The 25,019-nt window shown below is 44.4% G+C and overlaps 3 protein-coding genes across 3 annotated transcripts; all 3 read right to left on the bottom strand.

Moving 5' to 3' along the window:
- Window positions 1-251: 251 nt before the first annotated feature.
- Window positions 252-5,870, bottom strand: LOC311007314 (uncharacterized protein). The gene is made up of 6 exons (XM_084000451.1): window positions 5,628-5,870; window positions 3,899-4,165; window positions 2,716-3,051; window positions 2,131-2,198; window positions 1,147-2,038; window positions 252-1,056 (listed from the first exon to the last, which is right to left on the bottom strand). Exons 2-6 carry the CDS (start codon window positions 4,040-4,042, stop codon window positions 799-801), a joined length of 1,698 nt encoding a protein of 565 aa, XP_083856577.1. The 5' UTR covers window positions 4,043-4,165; window positions 5,628-5,870; the 3' UTR covers window positions 252-798.
- Window positions 5,871-8,333: 2,463 nt separating this feature from the next.
- On the bottom strand, window positions 8,334-13,601 carry LOC311007473 (microtubule cross-linking factor 3-like; the record flags this gene model as incomplete). Its single annotated transcript, XM_084000668.1, has 8 exons — window positions 8,334-8,444; window positions 8,582-9,238; window positions 10,010-10,381; window positions 10,467-10,736; window positions 11,236-11,304; window positions 11,579-11,737; window positions 12,039-12,263; window positions 12,786-13,601. 8 exons carry the CDS (start codon window positions 13,599-13,601, stop codon window positions 8,334-8,336), a joined length of 2,679 nt encoding a protein of 892 aa, XP_083856794.1.
- A 3,742-nt stretch (window positions 13,602-17,343) lies between these two features.
- On the bottom strand, window positions 17,344-23,952 carry LOC311007365 (very long chain fatty acid elongase 4-like). The gene is made up of 7 exons (XM_084000508.1): window positions 23,902-23,952; window positions 22,173-22,264; window positions 21,290-21,477; window positions 20,431-20,511; window positions 19,253-19,424; window positions 18,947-19,074; window positions 17,344-17,650 (listed from the first exon to the last, which is right to left on the bottom strand). The coding sequence occupies exons 2-7, from the start codon at window positions 22,237-22,239 to the stop codon at window positions 17,369-17,371; spliced, it is 918 nt and encodes a 305-aa protein (XP_083856634.1). The 5' UTR covers window positions 22,240-22,264; window positions 23,902-23,952; the 3' UTR covers window positions 17,344-17,368.
- Window positions 23,953-25,019: the final 1,067 nt, after the last annotated feature.

Genomic DNA, 25,019 nt, shown 5'->3' with positions numbered 1-25,019 from the left:
GGATGTGTTGAAGTTGGTGGACAGTTAGCTCATTTGCAATTGCAACTAACACCAGTTAAGCTGCCATTGCACTGGCATGCAGGGGCGGCTGCTATCACATATCCATAGGTATGAGATGCAGTAAATCATCAACACCCGGAAACATGAGCCTTCATTAATGGAAAAGAACAATGCATTGCAGCCGCAGAGAAAGACAGAGTCTGTATGTCAAAGCACTATCATATTTATTAACAAGAAAAAAAATACATTAAAGGCATATCATAGTCATTTGTCACAGCTGTTATTTGAACATCTTAAATATATTACTTTGACAATATGATACAGTAAAACACACTGTTGTTGTTGACGGTTAGCAGGTTGCTGCTGCGAGCACAGTTGCAACTTAATCCACTCCCACTGGCGGCCAGGTTGAATCTGATTCAACACGGCAGCCGCGAGGCATAAACACAGGAGCATGCACCCTCAAACTAGGGCTGCATGCTAAATCTTTTTATACAGAAGACACCTGAAATTCAATACAAAAAAGAGGGGAAGTGATAAAGAGGGAGGGGCAACAACAAAGCAGTTGGCAAATGTCGGGCACAGAAGAAGCAAAAAAAAGCCACAGCAACACTGGAGAATGTCGTGGACGTTTTATCTTGAACATGAAATGAAGGAACTCTCTCTAAGAGGCCGACTCTCTTTACCAGATCAGTCCTGACTATTTACACAGAGAGGGGGGTGGGGGGCTGGGTGGGGACCACAGGAGGGGCCTCCTTAAGAAGGGATCAAGCTATAATGAAGTACAGTAGGAAAGTTTCACATAATGACAGTCTCAGGCTGAAGAGAGTAAGAGATGATGGGCCGGTGCTTCATGGCCGGACTCGGGGTTCTGGTCATTGGGCTCGGGGGGCGAGCTAGGGGGCTTGGGGGTCGGTACATTGGGCCTGATGGGGCGGTGATCCTGGCAGTTGGGGTGCGGCTGGCCCACCTGGACGGAGGCCGCTGGTTGGCTGGCCGTGCGGGACGAGAGAAGCTCCTCTCAGGTTTTACTGGTGGCAGCTCAGCAGGGTTCACCTGGAGACAAACAAGTTGTGTTATTATTGCTTTTCTACAGTTTTCAGTTTTCAGTACTTGATATGGGACTCAAGCAGAACAAGAACCTACCTGCTGTGGCTCCTGTCTGTAAGCTGTGTGTCCTGTTCTGGGACTGGAGCTGTACTCATGTTGTATGTCCAGCATGTCCAGCAGCTCAATAAGTCCTTCATCCCTCACTCGGCCACAACCTGCCGACTCCTGTCCAACAAAGCCGCCCCGATGAATCCTCTGAGCTCCAGAGGAGGCGTTTGACGGCCTGTAGTCCATTTTGGGCTCCACGTGTTGGGGTGCTGGCTTCCTTCCTGCATCTCTGTCCGCCCCACTGTTCGTCCTGGGTCTAACCTTTGGGCTCCCCGCCACCTGTGATCTCCTCTGGGATTGCTGGGGGCTGGCGTGAGACCCTTTAGAACCACTGAGGCTTCCTCTGTGATCCCTGTGGTTCTGTCTAGGAGAGTCTGTTACCAACCCCCAGTCTTGGCCGGACTCCATCTCTGCTGTCATCACGTCAGAATCTGCTTGGCTTTTCTGGGTAGACACACGCACAGGTGCCCTGCTTGAGACCGCGGCCCCCAGAGCTCTGCGCTGACAGCTAGGGGTGGGGCACTTTGGCTCCAGGGCCGGTCCCTGAGGGGTCACCACCCCTGATTCTGTGAGCATTTTGCCCTCATTTTCCTGCAACATGGCTCCAAACTTCCTGAGAACGGAGGGGCTGCTGCACTTCCGGTCTCCCAGGACGCCCCCGCTGAAGGACTTCCTGTCCAGAGCTGGAGATTCAGCGGACGTCAGCTGGGAGCGTGGCTGCACAACCGGAGCATCCCTTTGTTGTCCAAGAGGAGGCTTGGTGCCTGTGTTTTCTTTGTTGGGGGAACTCTCTCTGCGGGGCGAGCTCTTCATGTGGGATACTCTGTTCTTCCAGTTCTCAGTCTCCTCAAAACTGCCCAGAAACTGCCCTTGACCAAGCCTAGACAAACATAAACATAACATCAATATATAAGCTTGACCTGCCAATTTCTATAATGCCCCTGAATGTGGCTCACATAGCAAACCTCTTACCTGTCATTTCCAGATCTGCCTCTGACCTCAGGGACATCCTGGCTCACCTTGATTGTGTCACTGAAGTGCTAAAAGAGATGGGCAAAAATATTTATTTAAAGGGTCCACATCAACCACTGTGCACTATATTTGGACGCTTTAAACGAGTGCGCATCTTCAAGATTGCTAGCGAGGTTCCTTTTACTGTACCTTACCAAAACTGAACCTCAACTGACCCTTGAACATTGCTAGATATAACTCGTAAAAACTATTCTCATCTACTGTATTTTAAAGTTGCCAGGACACGTGGCGATTCATGTGGACCAGGAAACACCTGAACGTCTTGGCTTTCTTCTCCCACTGCTCTGTCAGGGGGTTAGGAAGGTGCAAGAGTTGGGTGAAAGTATGCAAGACGAACTCCTATTTGGTAACCTGTCTGTGTAAGCAGACTTGAAGGAACCAGCTTACTGTAATCAATATGTTCCTGACTGAACCACAGCTCCCACTCATATCATGTCCACCTATCTGGTTTCCTCAGATGTGCAGATGCCAACAGAATGAGGCAATAACAGGGTAACCAGTCAGAAATGCTTCAGCTCTACTCACCACATGGCGAGCTCCGTTGTTCTTCCGGCTCATTTGCTTCCCCTGTCCCAGATAATCCTGCAATAAGTCTCCGATCTCCGAGACACCGTTGGTGTGGCAGTAGCCGTAGCCATTTTGATGACTCACGGGGTAGCTGTACCCGCTGGGGTTATAGTTGCAGCCGTTACTATAGTGATGTGGCATGGTTATAGCTCCAGGGTGATTCTTGCTGTGATGGCTGGGCGCAAAGAGGCCATTCCCATGGTGCCCCAGGCCGCACTCCAATTCCCCGCCATTTTTCTGGTTGTCATTGGTGATGTCGTTGGCTCCTCTGCGGGCCTGAACTTCGTTGTACAACTGGAAATGAAAAACAAAAGAAAACATGAGCGACTTCCTGCTGATTTCCTGTCATCCACCAAATTAGCTGAAGTTCTCCATGAGCATATTCTCCCTAATTATACAGAAACCAGCGCTCAACAAGAACTATGTTTACACAGCAAACACATTTTATAATTATCACAAAACTGTTGCACAACCTAACCTATATTTATGATCAGCACATGTTGTTCCACTTTGCACAAGCATCTGTTAGCAATAACAAACTTTAATACTTCCTTTAGTATCCACTTTCAAACTCTCTGTGTGTGTGTGTGTGTGTCTGTTTGTGTGAGCCTTGTGTGTTCAGCTTGTCTGTCAGCACATGACGGTTTAATTAGCTTGTTAACATTTGTCTGTATCATTGCTTCGACAAGGCCACAAGGTTGAGACAGTCTATGCGCTGCCAGCTGTTTATTATGGAGCAAACACACACACACGTGCAACACACATGCATGCTAATTACACAAATTAACACACACTCTAATCACTGCAGAAGCACTTTATGACCTGGAAACAAAACCATTAGCATGCTGACACTCCAGTGTCACATGGTCACATTTGAGGATCTCTGTTAGCTGAACTAACTTTGAACACATTACACTGATTGTAGTGTGTAGTATTGTAAAGTGGAGATCAATAGCAGGTGTATTAGGTACAATTTTAAAACACTGGCTCCTCCTCACTGTGCCAAACCATCCCCTAACCCAAAGTAAGTTTCCACTGCAGTGCTCCAGCATCTGTGTTTAGCGTGTCATCATTCCAACATAGTGCGTGTTGTTTTGGTTTTAGAGCAGATGGCAGCTTGAGAATGTGTTTCCATCTTTACCTCTTCGATTTTCCTCTGGATGTCCTGTAGCTGATCCTCCCACTCCTCTATCTCTGAGTCAAAGTTGTCCATCAGCTCCGGCCTCTCTTGCCCCCAGCCCCGGCCGCTGTGCTCCAGCCCACGCTCCAGATCAATGGCTGCCATCACGCAGGCCACTCGATGCCCAGAGGCTTTTTTTTAAAATGGCAATTTCCCCCTTTCGCTTTCCTGTCAGAGGTCGCTGTAGGGTTAGGAGTGAGGGACGGAAGGATCGATGACCTTGAAACACTATATAGACAAACACAGGGACGAGAGATAAAAATGGTTGAGTTTTTTTTTTTTTTTGAAGTGCAAAACAAATCCTGCCTCAAATCTTCTTCAAACTAAGCAGTACAGCTTACATCGCCACTGGCAGTGATACCTGAATTGCAGGAAGCAATCCCGTTGAATTTGAGTATTTCCACACGTCTCAACTGCTTAAATGACTTGTTATGTTGGACACTTTCTGCCCTCACAAAGGTCAGATATTTACGGCCCTCTCCTTTCGCATTCTTGTCTAAAATTCACAGGCATGTCAGCCTACCTATGCAGCACGTGTGGACAAGAGTGTTGCATGACAGCATCGTCAAGTGTTTAGACTCTTGGTCACTTTGACCTCCAGCCTGCCTCTGTGTGCCTCGCGACATGCGGAGGCAAAAAAAAAAAAATGTCAAGCATGTACAGAGGTGGCCATTTTCTTGGAACATAACCCAGCAGTGCAGACATAGGTGTCAGATAGGTATGCTGTTGGCATGGCTCTGGAGCTGCACATTGTTTACCACCAAAATTTGAAGCACACGTGTTTTAGCTTTGTTTTAAAGACAAGTAGACTATGACTGAGGGATTGTATTCAGGGCTGTTGTATAGGGGAGAAAGGTGATGATAATTCTAGGGGCCCAGCGCCCAGTAGGGCCCACAAAAAACCCCAGTAGTCTAATCTTTGTATGACTGAATTATTCTGCATAAGACCCTGACTAATACTCATAGTAATGCTGCATTAGCATCAAAACAAAGTAAGCTAAATGAAAAATGATAATACATACGTAGCCTAAGAAAAAAAGTGGAAAAGTCAGGGGGCCACTTTGGTATTCTTTCAGGGGGCCCAGAATTCTTAGCAACGGCCCTGCTTGTATTATGTGCCTTCAGAATAAACCTTCTTTCCCCTTTATTTGCCCATTAACAACATCTGTTTAAACATAGGGTGCAACATCAGACCATCGTCTTCTCAACCTGCCCCCTCCACTCCCTGACTATCAGTGCACCTCTTATCCAGTAAACCAGGCATCCAGGCGTGTTGTTGTTGATGTTGCCATCACTAAATGACAAATATCCTTCTCTAAAGTGCCAGAATGTCCCAGTCACCTCCCACCTGTGATGTAAGACTGGAGATATTAATAATCTTGTAACTATGCATAGTAACCTGGCTGCACTGCCTGCCTGCATGTGACACTGGCAGTGGGAGTGAATGTATGTCAGGACAGAGAGACAGAGAAAACACACATTACACAGATAAGTGCAGTCAATTAAAACCAAGGCAGTTGATTAAGGCAATTTAAGGGATTTCCATTCATGCTGTCTTAATATGACTAGTTTATGACTCTTTATTTATTATATATAATTATAATTTTATAATTTTTTCTATATTTTAAAATTAATTAATAATAATGGCACCAAAGACTGTGTCATTCCCATTAGAGCTGTCCTTCCTTACCTTGCTCTACACTTATGTATTGTCTCAGTGGTCCAGTATAAATCCTTAGCCCGGTCTAGTCCCTGGCTCTGTGCGCTCTGGCCTCTCCTCTCCCACTGCTCGTTAAGTCCGCTCTCTCCGGTGCTTCCCTCTCGCTTTCCTCAGCTCTGTTACGTAAAACCCCGCCGCCTGGATTTAAAGGTACCCCCTTCTTCTAGTCACGCCTCTGTTGTCGACGTTTAAGTGCGGACCGTCGGGCTAAAGGGTAAACAGCCCCGAGCCACGGCCCCCAGCCTTTATACCGCTCCCTAGTGTTTACGTGGCCGCGCCATTGGAGCCGGGATCAAATATCATAATGTCAAATTTGTTCCAGCATTTGAAGTCTCGATGGGACAACTGTCGTCACCAGCATCCTGGCTATAATTACTGGGGCTCACGGAGAGAGGGAAAGTGTTTACATAGCTATTTCAGCTGCTGCAGTCTCTCGACCAATGGGCTTCTCTGTTGCTACTCTGCTTTAGGATGCTTGGGCAGATTTTGTCTTGTGACCATGCTGTGCTGTAAATTATTTTTCCGTGGGATGCCAAATGGGTGTGGGTGACACAGTGTGTAATTATGTGTCACAGAAAATAATATCTTTATTGAAGGTAGTCACGAAGAAAAGAGGCTGCCAGGTACATGCCTGGCATGTTTGGCATTGTTTTTCAACTTTGTGGTAAAAATCCATATGGTCTCATCTTATATAATATGTTGGAAAATGATACTCAGGTTATACAATCAATACAGTCCTTACATGCTGTTTTTGCACATGTGCAAAAGAGCAAAATGTGTGAAATCTCATACAATGTCCTGCAGTAACCTGAACCTGACTGTGTTCTTGACTCATCGGTGACGTCTGAGGGCAGTTGCTACTGTTCATCTGCCACACCATCAATTACTAATGCCTGCTGCAAATCAGGGGTCCTCCTGGGAATTCTGGGGCCCCCTAGACAACATTTGACATTTGGCACTCGACACGATCATCTGAATTCCCTCCAGTTTGAAGCCCCTGGATCATCAGCATCATTCCTCCACCTGTTGTGCTGCCTTATGTGTGGCAAATCCTTCAGGATTTAAGGAAAGCGATAAACAAACTTTATCCTTACTTTACCTTGAGGGAACAACAGCCGGGCAGCACAGGAAGTGTTGTTTTGAACAACAAAGCGGACAAGACTGCTGTCATAACCTGTTACAAGAGAGCATATATTTAGCAGCAAGGTTAAACCAGGACATAAAACATCATGGAAAGGTGGTTTAAGTGCCCTTCCCTACAGTCTTGTGTCCTTAGCTCAAACCCTGTGTTTGTTTTCAGTGAAACACTATATATAATTATGACAGAGTAAACACATAAGCTCAAGAGTTCAGTTTACTACTACTTTTTTTTTTTTTTTTTTTATTTGCTTTGCCTGTAGGTGAGTCAGTGTCACTGACTCTGCTGCAGGTGACTCTCCCTCTCACTTCCTCTACCTCGCCTTCATCCTTTTTGCTTCAGAGAATATTCATACACTCAAAGCTTTCATTCCCTTTAGATGTCAACAACAGCCCTTGTGTGAGGTTGATCTGATGCTTGAATGAGACAGAGGACTGATCAACAATATCAGGAGTTATTTTCAGGAGCTTTAATAGGCTGTAGACCCGTGGCTACTTTACATATTTTATTCTTTATTTTAATAAAATAAATGCACCTTTGAGATATAGGGCTATTCATAAAACAATACTGTCTAAGATGTTGTTGTTGGATGCAGCTTTAGTTCTAAGGACCCTTACAAACTAAAGGAACTGACTTCATGGAGGAAGAGACAGTCTGCTTCAGAGCTGGGCCTTGTTGCCGTCTTGCTGGTATTTGATTTAATTGTGATAAATCTGTTTTCTTTTTCGCTTGTGTTGTCATGGTTACTGTAAAATGAACTGAACAGTTGAAATGTGGAGAATCTGTCCAAGGCACCAATGTGTTGGATGTCGATATTGACCACAGTTACAGCTCTTCTATCTTTATCCATGTTGCTATGCTGCTTTTGCATGGGTTGTCAACTGGTCACCGGGGTCCAGGTGGGTTTTCATTAGACTTAGGCCCATTAGTTGTTTTTATTTCCCCCCTCTGTTTAAGATTTATGCAAATAAGTAGCAAAGATAACAAAGTTATCGGCCAAAATTATATGTTTGGAGAGTGGAGTGTAATATGACAGTTAGGTTGAGTTCTTCCTATGTCATAGAAATCTGTTAATAGTCTAATCTGTAAAGTTGATCCAATAGCTTTGCCCTGACTTGAGTCTACAGGACACACCGCTGCTCTAGCTTCATATTTACTGCACAGATCTGAAAAGTGTTTCAATCTTATCCAATTGTTAACAAGACTCTGGATCCTGGGAATCACCCAGATATCTCATGTCTACATGTGATTTAACATATATATATCTATAGATATATCTATGCCAGAGTAAACCGGCTTTTCTTCTCACCTTCTCAGTGGATAAATGCAGACAGTGATGCGCTATGGGTGTTGGAGACTCCAGTGTTGAATCGAGCCACAGCTGGTTGAATGCGAGTGCAGTCGTGGCAAGTGCTGAGTTTTTTTCTGTGCTTTGGGTTACCTTGGCAACAAATTATGTAGGGAGGAAAGAAAATCAACAGAGCAAAAAAAACAAAAAAAAACAAACGAGGGATAATGTGATTTAGGGGAGGCGTACATCACAGAACAAAGAAAAGAGTAAACAGAAAGACTAGTTTGAAGATGGTGGCGTAAGAGAGGGATGAGAATAACACCAGTATGAGGATGAGCAAAATGATAGGCTGGAACATCTGGGTTATGAACCATGAGAATGGATGAGAAACAAGAGGTTGGATTAGGTGAGGAAAAAGGAAGGAACAGAGTTAGCATAGCAAGACTTTTCATATGCCACCATGAAACTCGTGTGTGTATCTGCTCTTTGTCTCACCGACAGCGGCTCCTCTGTCTCTCTGTCGTCCAGCCGGGGCACTTCCAGTTTGTCTATAAAGGCCTGCAGCTCTTTTCTGAAAGCCTTCATCTGGGCATTGATGCGATACAGTAACTCGTGTTCTCTTATCCTGCCGCCTTCCTCCTCCCCACCATCCTCTCTGCCGAGCATCAGGTCGCCATTGGAAACGTAGACCCTGGCCTCTGAGATGATGGTGGCCGTGTCTGCGATGAGCCGGTCGATGGTCCGAACCAGCCTCTCCGCCTCCACGCGGATGTCGATCATTTGTTGCCTGTCGCGCAGGCTGCAGCGTCCGCCAGGCAGGAAGCGGGCCAGGGCGGAGGAGGCCGCGCCCTCGGGCCCCGTCGGGGTGTAGAGGCCCCTCGTGGGCGTCAGGCAACGGCTGCTGCCGTTATTGTTTCTGACCTCGTCCGAGTCGCTCTCACCGCCCACGGGGCCCTCGCGTTTGCGGTGAGGTGGGAGGAGGCGGGAGGAGGCGGAGTCTTCGTCGCTCTCCCGGCGGCCACTCGTCGCGCCGCCGCCGTCGCTCTCCGCATCGCTGTCTCGCGGGCTGGGCCGCAGGGACAGATGGGAGGCCAGGTCATAACGCTGCATGTTAGACAGGAGCACGCGGTTCTCGTACTGCAGCTGCATCACCTGAGAAAACACAGAGAGGTACAGTAAAGACATTGTAAACTGACTTCCATAAAAACAAAGAAATATTTCAGCCACTTTAGTGACATGTGTCCATGTCCTGTGACTTTTTATCTAGCACCACCATGAGGTCCACATTTGTTGTCTTGAGTGAAACATTTCAACAACAATCTAAGGGATTGCCATGAAATCTGATGCACAAATGAACACCTCCCATTGGCTGCAGTGTAACAACTTGTCGTAAGGTCAAATTTTAAAGGAGACATATTCTGCCCCATTTCCACAAATTAAAATAGTTCCCAGGTGTCTTAAAGACATGTCTGTGACATGCTTCAGTCGAAATACCCTAAAGATCAAACATCACAGCTCTTTTCATCCTCTCAAAACAGCCCTGTTCAGAATGGCTGGTTCCAGTGCCTGTCCCTTTAAATGCAAATGGACCACTGCTTGCCCCACCCCATTATGCAAATTCAAAAACTAGTTACATCATTGCCAGACAACTGAGGGAACAGCTCATAAAACCACGTGGATTTCAACCTAGGGAGCCTGAAAATTACAGATTTTTTTTTCAATTCTCACATTTTGTGGGCTGAAAGGTTAAAGAGACTTCAAATGATATTTCCATAATATGTCCCCTTTAAATTTGTGCAATACTTTGGTTTATTGACAACTGACTTTCCCATCAGCCTCAGATGTACTCTGTGGATACTGCAGAATATCTTGTTTTATTAAATTATTAAATCAGTATCAACAACATTGATTGACCATTCATACCTTTCCACTTAGGTCATTAATCTGTAGCCTGGCTGCCTTCAGCTCCTCCTGCAGTGCTTCTGCCTTTGCTGCATCAATCCCTGAACCTCCTCCTCCATGCCTGGTGCCTCCCTCGTGGGTCCCGGCTTTGAACCGTAATTTGTTCAGCTCGGTGGTCACCCTCTTGTTCTGATCCTCGGCGTCAGCCAGGTTCCTCCTCAGAAGTTCCGCCTCGTCCTCCACCAACTGCAGCTGCTGACGGAGTTCGGTCAGGTCGTCTCCCAGGCCTCGCCCTGTGCCCGCTCCGCCCATCGCGCCGCCTCCAGAGCCTCCAGCTCCTTCTCCTTCACCTCGGAGGTCATCGAGCTCGGCCCTCAGGCCTCTGTTCTCCACCTGTGGGGGAAAAAGAGTTGAACCAGCTCAAAAACCACACCCCTTCTACTCCAAACCTGCTGACGTAGCAGGGGTCTGCTCTTACCTCCAACTCCACTATCTTCCTCCCCAGGATGTTGGCCTCCTCTTCCACTAGGCGGAGCCGTAGCTTCAGCTCTGACTCGCGGGTGGTGGGCGGTCCCCCGGCCTCTCCTTTAGGATGGGTGCTGTCCAGTTCTCCGTAGAAAGAGCGGTACTTCTGGAGCTCTTGCTCTAGACGGTCCTTCTCTTTGTCGATCTTGGCCGTCTTCTTTCTCATAAGAACAGCTTCCTCTTTGATGAACGCTAGCTGGCACTTAAGGTCCTCATTGTCCTCCTAGAGCACAGAGAGTAAATACTAATGTGCATTTAAGTAGAAAAGGGTAAAACTTAATCCTAAAGTTGAGCGAGTTCCTCTTTGCAATTAGACGTAAAGACGGAGGGATTTTAGATTAGAGAGAAGATTTTGTACCACAGCGTCTCTGAGCCAAATGTTATCCATCAGTGGACCAAGAGGATATTTGACGTCTTCAAAGGAACTGCTGGAGCTCTGCAAACTCCTCTCATCTACATCTATTTCTCTTTCAAGTGACTGGAGGTCAAAAGAAAACTGACTGACTCATGAGCATTACATAAGGATGTGAGTTAAACGTGCAGGATCTTTGTATTTCATAAGTCTTACTCATACATATCCATGACAAGACTTCACAAAGACGACTGAGAGATAATTAGACAATTATTCTGCCTATTATTTTGGACAATGTGATTTTTCAGTGTGAGAGAAAGAAAAAGAAATATGACAGAAAATGATTTCTTCACTTGTTGCGACTTCTCACCTCAGTTGGAGTCTGTGCTGCTTTCTTATCTGTCTTCTGGATGTCCTTGCTTCCTCTTCTCTTTTGAGACTTTTGGAAGGCAGAGAGTTGAAAAATTACAGCTTGAATTTCTGATATTTCTTTAAATCCGTGTGATTTGTGATTGGTTACAGAAAGACACAGGAAAGATGGAGAGAGAGACTGAGAGCTTTTTAGACTAAAACAGGGATATCATTTTTAAGCAGACATCTATATCACAATTATTCCCCCTCTCTGTTATAGCTAATGCAGTGCAACAAATGCAATTACCTTATTCTCATTAATGGATGTGATGTGGGCGGATGTGGGTTTGGTGTTTACTTACCTCTTTGGTTTTGTCCAGTTCATTTTGCAGAGCCTGTTTGGTCACTTCTACCTCGATGAGTTTCTGTCTCAGTTTTTCGTTCTCATCTTCAGTCTTTGTGCGTTTCTCCTCCACTTTCTCCAGCTCGTGGTGCAGCCTCACAGACACGTCCTTCGCTACCTGCACGGATTGTAGTGTGATTTACTTATATGCTATAAACCCTATTTGATTGATATTTTATTTTCGCTTTTAAAAATGTTGTATGTGCTTTTACCTTTTTATACCTTTCAAAAACAATTAATGCAACAATAAAATGCATAAAAGTTGAGATAGACACATTCTAGGTTTTCTTCTATATGCATTTTAGGTAACACATTCTTGGGGACAAAAGAATAACTCAGATGTTTTGTAAACTGCTTCTAAAAGGACACAAACAAACACGGTGGAAGCAGCGTCCTCTCCCCTCCCCTCCCCTCCACACCTTCAGGTCCTGCTCCAGACTCCTGAGCAGCTCCTCATCGATCTCTCCCGTCTGGGCGTAACGCATCCTCTTCCTCTCAGCCTTCCTCAGACGGTACTGCAGGATCCGGCAGTTTTTATTGGCTCTCTCTAGCTCACGTCTCATCTCCTGCAGCTGACAAGTGTCTTCTTCGTAGAACGTGTCTCTCATCTCATCCATCTCCGTCCTCATCTCTTCAATTTCACACTAGCAGAACCACAGGCAGAGATTACTTTAGTATATGATGTATAACGTTTATATAAGGGGAAGCAATGGACAATCTCTACTGCTTTTATACTTCTATCTAATTTAACTACACCCATATTCATCACTCGTCTGAACTGCAACTGTTTTCCAGATGTTTCTATTTTGCCTGGATGTATTCCACATGTGGGTTAGGCCTAATTCCTGCAAATGCCAACATGCCCCATGCAATGCAAATCCCTTCTGGTCACTAGATATCATCGATCATACCAGATCAATTCCAGTCCAATTGACTATCTATGCTCTGCTGTTTTCAGTATTTAGCTCTATATTCTTGGTGGAGCATGAACAGACAAATCAACTGGTGTGTATTTGTCTCTTTCATGGCTCCATAAACACAAGACACACACAACTAATGGCTGTTTTGCTTTAATTCTGGTGAGGTGATACTGTTTTTCTATATTTACTGTACTCCACACTGATGACAGGGCACCAGCGGGGAGTCAGAGCTGATTCGGATCAAACCTTGAGATCTTCATTTTCGTCCATCAGCCTCTCCATCTCGTCCTGAAGGGCCTCGTCCTGCTGTGTCACGGACCCCGCCTCTGTCGCCTCTGCAGCCGGCTCCAGCTCCCCCAGTGCGGCCTCCTCCGTGTCCATGTTGTCCGCCGCCTTGGTTTGCATCTTCGCACCGCTTCTCTTCTTGAGTCGCTTCTGCAGATGGAAGTGGATCAGTTCAGCCTGTAAGCATCCCCCTCTCCACAGACCCAAACCGAGGCCCGCTCCGCAGCCCACGGGCACGCCGCTCCTCTCCCTGTATCTGCGCTCCTCCTCCTCCTCCTCCTCCTCTCCTCCGGCTTTCTTCTGTTTTGCTTTCACCGAGGAGGCAGACGACGACGACGAGGCTGTGCCGGGGAGCAGACGCCGGTCGGAGTCACCTCTGAGGCAGGGTAAGCGTAAAGCAGAGCGGCTGGCCGGTGCTGCTGACGAATCTGTCGGATGTTCCCCGACAGCATCCGCCCTGTTTGGTCTGACTCCAGCAGCTTCAGCACCATCCGGGTGAACAGCTGCTCCGCCGCGGTGCTCCGGCTCCCTCTCGCCTCCGTCAGCGGGCCTCGGACTCTCCTTCACCCCGGTGCTTCTGCTCCTTCCCGCGACGAGCGGAGACCTGCTCCTGGCTGGCTGTCTGGGAGCTCGCTGCTTGCTGGTCCCTTCCTGGGCTCTGGCCGGTGAGGGAGCCCGCTGCTGCTGCCTCCTCCTCCTCCTCCCTGCGTTATTGTCTGATGCTGGTGATGTTGACGATGATGGAGGATCTGCAGCGCCGCTGGCGGCAGGCTTCATCCTCTGCTCCATTCAGAACAACTCCAAACATATACATAGAGAGAGATTGGAAGTACACAGGCTGATGATGATAAAAAATAATTTATGCAAAAAAGGTACCGACCTTATTTCTGCATCTTGATTGATTTGAATGACGCTCCAAAACTTTAATGTGCAGGAGGTGAGCCACTAGGTGTCGCTTTTCTCCAACACTGTCTCCTCTGCTCGTGCTGACCCATGGCCTAACTTCACACACTTCACACAGAGGTGCAGGTTTACAGAGTCTGTCCCCTGCCTTTAAGGAGGAGCTGTTTCTCTCTAGTGGACAAATCTACACAAAGTCCTAAGAAATGCCTGTTGACACAGAGCTGCTCGGAGGGGCTGGGTCCTCACCGCATCACTGTGGAGAGCCGCTGACACAGGGCACCACCAGGCACTGCAGGGGCACAGGCCATATGACGTAGGGTTAGACGTCAAACCAGGAAGCGATTCCCCCCCTACAACACCCTCCCTCTCCTTATAATTAAATAAATAGCCTAAGCACTTTCAGATCTTATAAACCATTCTCTGATACTTACATACTACAGTATGATTAGCCTACTATTACTTCTGTCTAAAGTCAGAAATTAATCTTAGGGTTTAATTAAACTCGAAGATTAATTTCTAATCCAAACTTTTTTTATTGATTGATTTTTTGCATAAAACAAACAAGACCTAAGCACTTATAATAGACAGTGGTTCTATCCAATTCTCCCAAACTCATCCCATCCCAGGCCCACTGAACTACAGCACACTCACTCTCACCACAGACATGTACAAGGCACAAATTATACACAAGCAAATAAGTAAATAGACATAATAAAAAGATTCATTTCTTGTGCTAGGTGAGGACAATGATTCAAAATATCAGAAAAAAAAATACAAATTCACTTTATAAATGACCTGCTTTATTTTCTGCAGAGTTGATTTTATAATATTACAATTTTATTAAAAGTTTTACAATTATATTACCAATAACATTTTATGCTGCAGATGTGAACATACAGCATGTCTAACTCAGCTTCTGTTGACATAATATCATGTGCCACCACCCCCTTTTTTTTTTTATTAGTATGTGATTCACTGTGTAGATTCACTGAGTAGGTTTAACTATACACAGTACAACATCCAGGCGTGCAGCAGAGGGCGCTCTCCACATACCCAACCTGCCTCAGCCCATGCCCTGAAAGCAATCTGTCCCACAGACGGAGAGCCAGTAAAACGCTGACTGTTTCCACTCTGTTAGGCTAGAATGAGCTCCTTAGTCATATAATTGCTAATGAGATGAGTGAGTGACGGGTCGGGTTTGTGAAGATTTAACCCCTGCAAACTGACCTTTCACCCTGCAACAGGCTGGTCCTCTCAGAAGACTCGGAGGGTCTGTCGACTGTCAGTGAGCTGATAAAACTCCAGGCCTCATACTAATGAGTTCATTCCTCATTATCAAAGATTAGGAGAGAATGATTCCTATAAGAACAGTTGTTTTGCACAACATACTACTGAAGATTGCATGTGGACATATTCACTTAAAATTATTTATCATGGTGCACTTGCTTTAAATACACAAATATATACCCAAAGACTGTAGTTTGCGCGTGCATACATTTGTGTGCACCTGTTCCTGCAGCAGCAGGGATGCAGGTTATAGTGACCTGTGCCAAACGTCTTTGATAGAAAAGCCTCAGCCTTTTGCAATCCTCTTAGTCCCTGGCTTAGATCCCTCTGTGTCCCTGAGGAGGACGAATACACCTCATCTCACTCATCTCATCTACTCAGTCATTCACATCTCCTCCCTCCATCTTCATCGTGATGCCATGGATGGAAAGAGACAGGTGGTGGTGCACCAGGATAAGACAGAGGCGTCTTAAGTAGTACATCTTCAGTAGGATGGGGTGAGGAAGATGTGCAGTGTGTGTGAGGAGAAAATGTGAAATACGTAAAAAAAAAAAAATACAAAGATGAATAAATAAATAATACATACTAATTTGCAGTTTAAAAAGATTTCCCGAAAACAGATCAATCAAGAGTCACAGAATAAGTGCGATAGTGGATGAATAATTTAACAGATACCATTAGTGAAAACACAATGTGGTCAAAGAGCAGTGAGCTATCGTGTGTTGGAGATGAAGAGAGCAAGAGTGTGGAAAATGTGGCTAAGAGGGAGGGTGACTCTAAAAAGTAGTAAGTGCACACATTGTATAGTAATGTATAGCAACGCTGTACAAAATCCAAATGTTAAGTAATGCATACAGTTTGAGAGAAGAAGCAACCTGACGGCAGATTAGTAGAGGCTTCTCTTCCAGTGACCTGCTTTCCTGGGTAACTCATGGAGTGACGTGGAAATAAGCTCTTTTGGAGCTAAAGCCAATTTACCCCCAAAGATTAGGGCAGATCTGTCTGGACAGGGCAAAGACGCAGCCTTACCCCTCTTCCTCTCTCTCTCACATATACACCTATAATAACTATACATCCTGAAGGATCCCAGCATGGAAGAAACAGGAAGAAGGAAAGAATAAAGAGAAAATGTGAATAACTTGGTTTGAGTTCAGGTTAATCGTTTAAGATATATTGTTTCTGTCAGTAAAGTAGCTGATTTACTGTGATTTGGAAGTTCGTAGTTTACGCTCACATACTCACACCTAACTAGCACAAAGACACAGAAACATAGTTTATGGGGTGCTGGTCTTTATTTCAGTTATGTGCAGCCAGAAGCTGATTCCATTCATTTAAATGAGACAATGAAATTACCATTTTGTTTTTTGTTTTAAAAAAAAGGATCAGGATAAGTTTCCCTTCAGTCCTACGTGGCAGTGAGATAATACTGAGCTGAACTTCAACTTCTTATTCTTGCACCTCCGCTACATCACACAGCAAAAAGAAATTAATCATGAGGACCCACAAAAAAATATGTATTATAACAAAGACACCCACACATTTGCATGAATTCTAAAAGAAACTACACCCCCTCCCCATTAAACCGTGTTTTTTTTATTCACAATGAACACAAAGAAAATAGCGATGTCATTACGTAAATGCAGCACAGTTATATCAGTTGAGACAGCAATGAAATGTAAAGTCCGTGACGTGTTGGATTGGTAGAAGTAATTGAATCCAGCAGATGGCAGATGTGAGAGATTTATAATGTGATTTTTTTTTTTTATTTACTATTTTTTCCCGTAACTCTAACTATTCGTAAACAAAGATTTCCCCTGAACCCAAGAAAAAAAAAACCTTTGGTATAAACCTCTGCATGTTCCTTTGTTGGTAATAGTTAAAACCATTAAAACTCTTTTAGAGCGCTAGAAAATAAATCAGCATATTAAAGACTATTTAAGCTTCCAGTTAAAACAATACAGGTATCCAGAGTACAAAAGTTGGAGGTGAATTTTGGTTGGTAAGATAGTGGATGCTGAGCAGGTCCTTTAATATTTTGGTCCTATTATGGTCCAAAACACAGGTGGACAGAAGAGCACAGAGCCTATAGTGGTCAGCATTTTCTTGATTTAAAAAAATTGATATGGAGAAAACCAACACCCCCTCTTCTTCTCAAAAACCAGAACTCAATACAGACACACCCACAAATACACACTGCTACCCATTCACCCTCTCAAGTTGGTCACACATCCCATAATTTGCAGGGCATAGTCGTCTGGTTTGAACTCTCTGCTTATTCCTTCCCTACCTTCCCTCCTCCTCTGGCCCTTAAAACAACTGTTCTGTTTATCACCAAGCAAGCCCCACTTCCTTCTTTACTCCCTTTTTGCTCTTCCTTTCTTTTGCCTTTTCCCGTTATCCTCCACTTCCTCCACTTTGCTATGACCGTTAGTGACCACGGAGGTGCCGTTTGCGACGGGCTTGCCTCCTTTGTGCGAGGAGGACGGTTTGCCTCGGTAAGCGTGGTAGTAGAAGTTAGCGAAGAGGATGATGAAGGTGACGGCGTAGCCAATCAGAGCCCACTGCATCCAGCAGGGGAATGGACAGCCAGTGTAGAGGGAGTGGCCGGCGTGGCCGATGGTCACGTGGAACTGGATCTGAACACATAAAACGTAGACACAGAAGAGTTAGCAAAATGACATCAGCCTGAGACACTGTAGACCTGTAGAATAAACCAACAACAAAACATTAGTGACCATGTGTTAATTACAGCAACTTCCTTCCCACAGATGGGTGACAAATGAAAGGATAAACCTATTTAGTCTTGCTCTGTAGTGGGTATAAAATACTGATCAGGCCACGTTGATAATGATTCTTCATCCAGGTGGCAACAGGAAAAGATCGAAGACCTCATTGTTGGAGGATGAAGGGAAATAGCTTCAGTCACAAAGATCCACAACTTGCTCTTGTTTCAATAGTCTAAAGTGGCACCAGTACATAGGATAGGCCATTGTGGTCCACAGCTCATTCAATGCCCATGATGTTAGCAGGGATTAGTGTTATTGTAAAGAAAACAGAAGAGCAACTCTTCTTCAGATGGCTGAGAATCTCAATGCAGGACGTGACCAGGCTGAGTCAGCAACAGCAGCTTGTCAGCAGTTACATAGAGAGAGAGGGATGTTAGAGTCTGGCTGCAGAGCATAAGCTCTTCATTAGGACCATGAACCAACATCAGAGACTTCAGTGGTATGAAAACCAAGCGCACTGCTCCACGGGGATGTGGAGAAAAGTCACATGATCCAATGAGGCGTCCTTCATTAGGTGAAAGTATGTGAGGCGTCCGTCCACCAAGAGGACAACACAGGTCTGAATGTTGGACCCTACAGTGAGGGGATCTTTTGGGATCCACTTGTTCCCTTAGAGAGGAGAGTCACTGCAAACTAAAGTTGTTCTGAGAGATCAACTTCATCCTATGACGAAACAGGAAGTTCTCTCCACCATCATCACCATCAAAACACCAAATGAGACAATATCTTTGTGAAGAATGATCTTCATCTCTCCAGTAGAGTTCAGAGACTCGAAGAACCACTTTTTAAGAAGCATTGGTGCTGCTCCAACACCTTACAAAGATTAAGATTTAATTTGTCACCCATGTTGTTTTTGTAAAGACTTGTTTGCTCATAAAATGTTTGGAACAACCACTGAGTAGACACAGATCAGTGACAAAGTAAGGACTGTTACATATCATAACTGTTTCTCTGCTAAATGAAACAAAAGCCCTTAATACTTAACACCATGACAACAATATGACTCATTTGTCTTCTTTGCATGCTTCTAATTGCTTAATTCAATATAATATTTCACCAAATTTTTAACATCTGCAAACAAATCCACATTGCATGAGTGTACAACACCCACAGATTGAAGAGAAACAGTAATAAAATAATACGCACCATCTGAATAATGGTGAGGTATTTCTTCCACCAGAGGTACTTTTGCATCTGAGGTCCCAGTGCTGCCAGGCCATAGTAACCGTACATGAGGACGTGGATGGAAGAGTTGATGGTTGCACCAAAAAATGCTGCGGAAAAATGTGAAATTTGTATCAGATGTGATGGCGGTCATGCTGTTTAGACACTGTTTGCATGCAACTGAAAACTACTTCCAAGACAGAAGTGGGAAGATTTTTACAACAAACACGAGATAAATCTGATAAATCTATCAGTTGTATATCAAAAAATGTCAATCTTTTAACTCACCTTGTCCACCAGGGACCCACTTGATACCGATCCACCAGAGGATAAACATGGTGCAGTGATGGTAGACGTGGAGGAAGCTGACCTGGTTGAACTTCTTTCTCAGGATGAAAAAGACTGTATCCAAGAATTCCACTCCTTTGGAGATGTAGTACCACCAAAGAGCAGATGCTATCTAGAGATATGAAACAGGGCAAGATGAAGAACTGCTCTGCACTGAGGGTGGATCTTAGACAATAGCACCACTGTTGATAGCATCTTAAATAGATGACAGCTCAAGTCTCTGGATGCAATTTGCAGACATTTCTGTGGACACTCTTGCAGTTAAGTCAGTTAAAGGTCCTATTCATCTCTCTTCAGTCCCTGACTCCGGCCCTGTAAAGTGAAGTACTGCTAACAATTACTGCATGGCAGAGAGCTATTTTAAGGTTTAGAGCTGTAAACCAGGCCCGACGGAAAAGAATATGATACTGAAACAGAAAGAACGGAGGGCGGAAAGTTGAGTAAAGCAACAACCAGGGAGGCAAATCTGCTGCCTGCCATACTTGAATTGTACAGAAACACTAACGGCAAAGATATATGAAATAGGATAAGGCAGCAATTTATTTTAATTCAAACACGTGAGGAAATCTGGAAAACAGACATGTTGTAGATCTTTCCACTTATAGAATCCTGTCTCTCCTGATTAACTTAGTTATACTCCTCCCTACTGCTGCACACATGCACATAGTACACAAGCTTGATCTCTAAGCCATGGCACGGTGGCAGCTGTTATCGCTTAATGATGCCATCATGAAAGAGCAAGGCCTGAGATGGGGGTGGAGCTTAAGGGTGGCGAGACCAATTACTCCCGCCTCTCTGAATGCAGGGCCACACCCTCCTTGTCCTGAAATCACTAGTGATATAAACTTTTACTTCTAAATCCTTCATCCCTTTCTTGCCTCTTTTAGCCCTTGACAGATGTAAATACACTGAGGAGCAGAAATAGTCGTCTTCTTAATGTGCACAGTGAGATCACAGCATCAGACCTGGAAACCCTGTTGCTTCAGATCCGTTATAAGTCAAAGTTAAAACACTTTGTTAAATGAATCCTATATGTTTAAATTCACATTTGAGCAGTTGAGTGGCATGTGCACAGCCTTGTCTGGTGATGTGTGTGTGTGTGTGTGTGGGCGACTTACCCTGACTTCATTGACATCATTCGAGTAGCTGACAGGCTGACAGAGGTAGCTGTACCCGGCTGATTTAGTGGCTATTAGGAGCTGATGAGAAAACACAATGTCAGAACAAGGCTGAGAGGAAAAGAGCAGATATTTCTCTAACCCCCTACAGTACATGAAAAAGCTATTAACTGCTGCAGTGAACACAAATCCCTGTTGATGTGTCCTTTTTTAAAACAGGAAGGGTAAAAACACTAAAAGATGCATACAACTCAGACTAAAAAAGTCATACGTAGTTTTGCCAACTATTTTTTAATAAAAAACCCTCCAGATTCAGAACATGATCATTAGACTCCATCTTCTGCTACAGCTTCCACAGTGAAGGAACAATTGGTTCAACCACTGCTATATTAAATCAGAATGACCAAAACCATGAGGAAGTTGTTGCTTTCTGTGTGTTAAGCAGTTGGCACACAACAGTGAATGGTTTGGTTTGTGCAATGTGGTGCCTCCACCAGTGTAATCATCTGTATAGAGTCATTTCATGTAGGCCTATAAAACATATAGGCCACATCTGCATGATTAATAATGACATGATACAAAAGAAAGCCACATAAAACAGATTTATGACTTGTTGGTATGTCAGTACACTGTGGCAGAAAGGCTAAAGTTAAAGATGCTTCTCTATATTGGCAAGTGTGTGTTATTTAGGTGAAATCTACTTTTATGGAGACTTTAAAGCCTATTACTGCAGGTCCGACACTAACTGACACTTGTTAAGTAGCTGCTCTGTATAAGGGTTATAAGACATTACATATATCTATTTATCTAAATGTTAATACATGTCAACTCCACAGGCTCAGTCCACTGTGGCACCGACCTCTTTGGCGATGTAGAAGTTGAGGACCACCATGCTGAAGTTATAGACTATTAGGGTCCTCCTCATTGTGAAGGGCTGGCGGTCCTGCATGTATCTGGGCCCCGCCCACAGGAAGAGCAGGTACAGGCAGCTGATGGCCAGTGTGGGGAGGGGAGATGCCATCATCGGCCACTTCTCCACCCTCTTGTCTGAAGGAAAAAACAGGAGAAATAGAGTTGAAGCCACAGAACAACAACTGTAAAAGTTCTGACACGTCTGACGTGTCTGACACGTCTGACACGTCTGACGCGCACAGTAAGCTTACTCTACAATTAACTTGACATACACACAGCTATAGAAAACAAACTGTCACCATCAGTGTAAACCAGATAATGTCAGATAATGTCACAATTTGAATCCAAAGTTTTACCCCTTGTTCTGCTGACATTATTTATATTAGCAATAATAACACATTACTTATTTGAATTGGTCCAAAGATAGAGTAAGTGTACAAAAAGCACTACCACATCCACAGTGCACAGTAACTTTGCAGTTTTCCGTGTCCAATTTGACCATCTATCTACAAACTAACACTTTATTTAGAGGTGAAAAGAAACAGAATTGTAAAATTAGACATTGAAGTTAACACTAATATGACAATAATAACTACCAGTGGCTGCTTCCTGGTTCATCTTGACCTGTCAGACTTTGCAATGTAGAATGTAATGTACAATTTCTCTACAAATAATGTGGTGACTAAAATCTTATCAGAATCCACAATGTGGATATACAAGAATGAAAACTATGGGCGTGATTCGAACAGTGCAGACGGATAGATACGTTTGTAACGATCATGCATCTGAAGTGGCACAGTTTTAAAAACAAGTAAATATAAAGGTCTTACCTGCTATAGTAAGGCTCCATTTGTAAAATTCTACAGTGTCATTCACAAAATGTGTTACCACCTCCATGGCTCTGCCTTTGGTCTCGATTATACTGCAGCAGGGACAGAGAGAGGAGACGGAGAGAGACAGGAAGGGAGGCAGGAGAGTCAAAGTCAGTCAGGACCACCCAAATTAAATTACATGCCATACGTATCCTATCAGTGTAACAAATAGCATGAGGAGCTACATTCTTGACTCATTTTGTGTCCTCGGTATGCATCACTCTGTCCACCTCTTGTAAACTCCTGAAAAACATCTCAACCACAACAAGCTTGCAAATGTGCCTGTACTTCTCAACCTAATATTGTCTGGACTTAGCACCATGATAACACCGATCAGCACCATGTTAGTGACTTCCTCCTCTCAGAGAATAGAGCAGCCAGTACGAGACGTTTGGTTTGGGATTTGCATGATGCTGTGTCATACTCAGCTCATAATAAATGCACAGGCAAAGCTTTTCAATTACGTTCTTTTCAGCACAAGCTGAAAACGTCCTAAAGGAGCACATTAGGCCTCTGCCTCATTTGGAGCAGTATGGTAACATTAACCTCCTCCACTAGATGATAATGCACTTTTCATTGATTCTCATGATTGCTGTCCTTGTCTCAACAGTTTGACATCAGCTAATTGTAGAAAATAGGATGGAGGACACAGGGCAATTTCTTATCCTCTTTTCCTGACACTCTTCTATCTCTTACAGAGATACATAGATTTAATAATACTTTTTTTTATTATTTGTTAATTTCCTTTAATTTATTAATTATCAGGACAAATATGGACAAAGTGACTATAAATTAGTAATTGGAGATAGTACATTAAGAGAGAGCATTACGCAGCTCATTGATTCTAATTAAGCAGCATTACATAACTACAATGTCTTATCCACCTGAGAGCAGGTGTCTCAATATTAATCTATAATTAATCCGATGCGTCAGATCAGCTGCCCTTTAAATATTTAATTGCTAGAGTAAATACTGTCCACCACTGCCCACTGACAGCAAAGAATCCGAGAGCAATATTGCATATGGGTGTGGACATGTTTTCTTTGCTTTGCAGGACTTCATATATTAACAGAGGCAGAGTTCAGCTGCAGAGGGAGATCAGCTAGAGAGGGTTAACCGGGTTGAGCGCACACAAAAAGACTGGGGCGCATGTGTCAGCAGGTTTCGCTCGGACCGCTCAAGAGGCTTAAATTCAATTGATCAACGAGCTTAGATGTAGGCCTGTAAGTACAAATGCCCAACGACCCACAAGCCTGTTTGATGGTTATCTGCCTGCATGTGCTATGGCACGCTACAAAAAGCCTTGTTCATAAAGAAAATGTCAAAGCAAAACCATAACATTGTAAAATTAACAGCATTTTTTTTTTGCATTTATTAAATAACAATAAAAAAAATCTGACATGTTGCACAGTTTATTTTAAACGTGCTCCAGCTGTTCACCGGCCACACAACTCATTGACATTTAGTTTTATATGCGGGGTTTGACTGAAGTGAAACACGGCTTCATGCCGGGACCTAACAGGTGGGAGGCTGAACTGTGGGAGCGGATGATGATCAGAATAAGATTAACTACCAAACTATAACTAACATGGTTTAAAGTGTCTCCCCCCCATCCCCATCGGGACATTAACAAATACAACATATAGGCTATTGATACAAACTGTATTGAAAAGGCGCAGCTACTCACGTCCTCGATGTTTAAGCGCGTGTAATGACATCCGGTGCAATCTGATGCCTGCTCCTCTCTGCTGCTCCGCTCCTCTTCTTCTTCAACTGCGCCCTCTTTTCCTCTTCTTCCTTTCCCGTTATTCACTTTCCACGTCGCTCCGGCTGTAGTTCGACATTAAACAGCAATTTGGCAAGAAATTAGACAAGGCAAAAGGGAATCTATGACTAAGGTAGGCCAGTTATGCATCCGGTCCGTGCATGCTCAGCCGCATCATCTTCTCCCAACCTCCTGAACACACACAGCCAGCTGCTACTGCGCATGCGGGACCGAGCTCTCTTCTCTCTCTCTCTTGTGCGCGCGCGCGTGTGAATTTGTGCGTGCGCGCGGCGCTCCTGGGCAGGTCGGCTGGCTGTTGTGGTGTCTTGTGTCCATCCTCTGTGTCACTGCCTGTATGTATGAATAGAACTAATGAAATCATTAACAAACCAAATAAATTTAAGGTTAAATATATTGACAGTATAGATACATAGTTTTGTCCTATCTTTAAGAAAACAGTTGTTTTATATACTGTACTTATATCCTACAGGTAGTTGGTGTTAGCATCTTGTGCCTGCAGATGGCGCTGTCGAGCTGCCATTGGATCTCTGTCACCTGTTGTCTGCTCACTCCAGCTCCCTGCTCTGTCTCTTGTCCTGAACAGTAAGGAAATAGTAAATGTCCCTTTTTGAGACGTGCTGCTGATGCGCTGATTGAAGTATAATCACTTGACAATAGGAGGACATGGTGGCTCATGTGCTGTCCAGTGTCTTTTAATCTGGTACCATGACTGCAGGGAGGACTGTCCCATCTTTGAGTCACTGGTGTTATGCAGTAACGCTCCATTGCTCTCTCCTTCCTCGCTGTCATTTATGGATTTGCTCTGGTACTTTGCTTTTTCCATGAGCTACAGTGAAAGATCCGGCTGGGCGGTGCTACCACCCCCCCCTCCTCTCTCTCTGTGTTTATGTGAATCAGATTTAAATCAGTTACTATAATAGCTATATAATAGCTGTCACATATTTTTGCTGGTGTACAACTCACTGCTTTCTCACAGTTTTCTGCCTGTGCCTTTCCTCTTGGCTGCAATGTGGTGAAAC

This window comes from Trachurus trachurus (genome assembly GCF_905171665.1).
Source record: "Trachurus trachurus genome assembly, chromosome: 24".
NCBI lineage: Eukaryota > Metazoa > Chordata > Actinopteri > Carangiformes > Carangidae > Trachurus > Trachurus trachurus.
The sequence above is the reverse complement of the archived record's forward strand: the minus strand, read 5'-3'. Positions and strand labels throughout refer to the sequence as shown.

What these genes read in the sequence shown, in the direction of transcription:
- LOC311007314 (XM_084000451.1), bottom strand. Translation starts at nt 4,042, where the DNA reads ATGGCAGCCATTGATCTGGAGCGTGGGCTGGAGCACAGCGGCCGGGGC. An exon ending in ACAACGGAGCTCGCCATGTG is followed by an intron (nt 2,199 to 2,715) that starts GTGAGTAGAGCT and finishes CATCTCTTTTAG; the next exon opens with CACTTCAGTGACACAATCAA. An exon ending in GGCAGATCTGGAAATGACAG is followed by an intron (nt 2,039 to 2,130) that starts GTAAGAGGTTTG and finishes ATGTTTGTCTAG; the next exon opens with GCTTGGTCAAGGGCAGTTTC.
- LOC311007365 (XM_084000508.1), bottom strand. Translation starts at nt 22,239, where the DNA reads ATGGAGGTGGTAACACATTTTGTGAATGACACTGTAGAATTTTACAAA. An exon ending in ATGGAGCCTTACTATAGCAG is followed by an intron (nt 21,478 to 22,172) that starts GTAAGACCTTTA and finishes TTTTTCCTTCAG; the next exon opens with ACAAGAGGGTGGAGAAGTGG. An exon ending in ATGATGTCAATGAAGTCAGG is followed by an intron (nt 19,425 to 20,430) that starts GTAAGTCGCCCA and finishes TCATATCTCTAG; the next exon opens with ATAGCATCTGCTCTTTGGTG.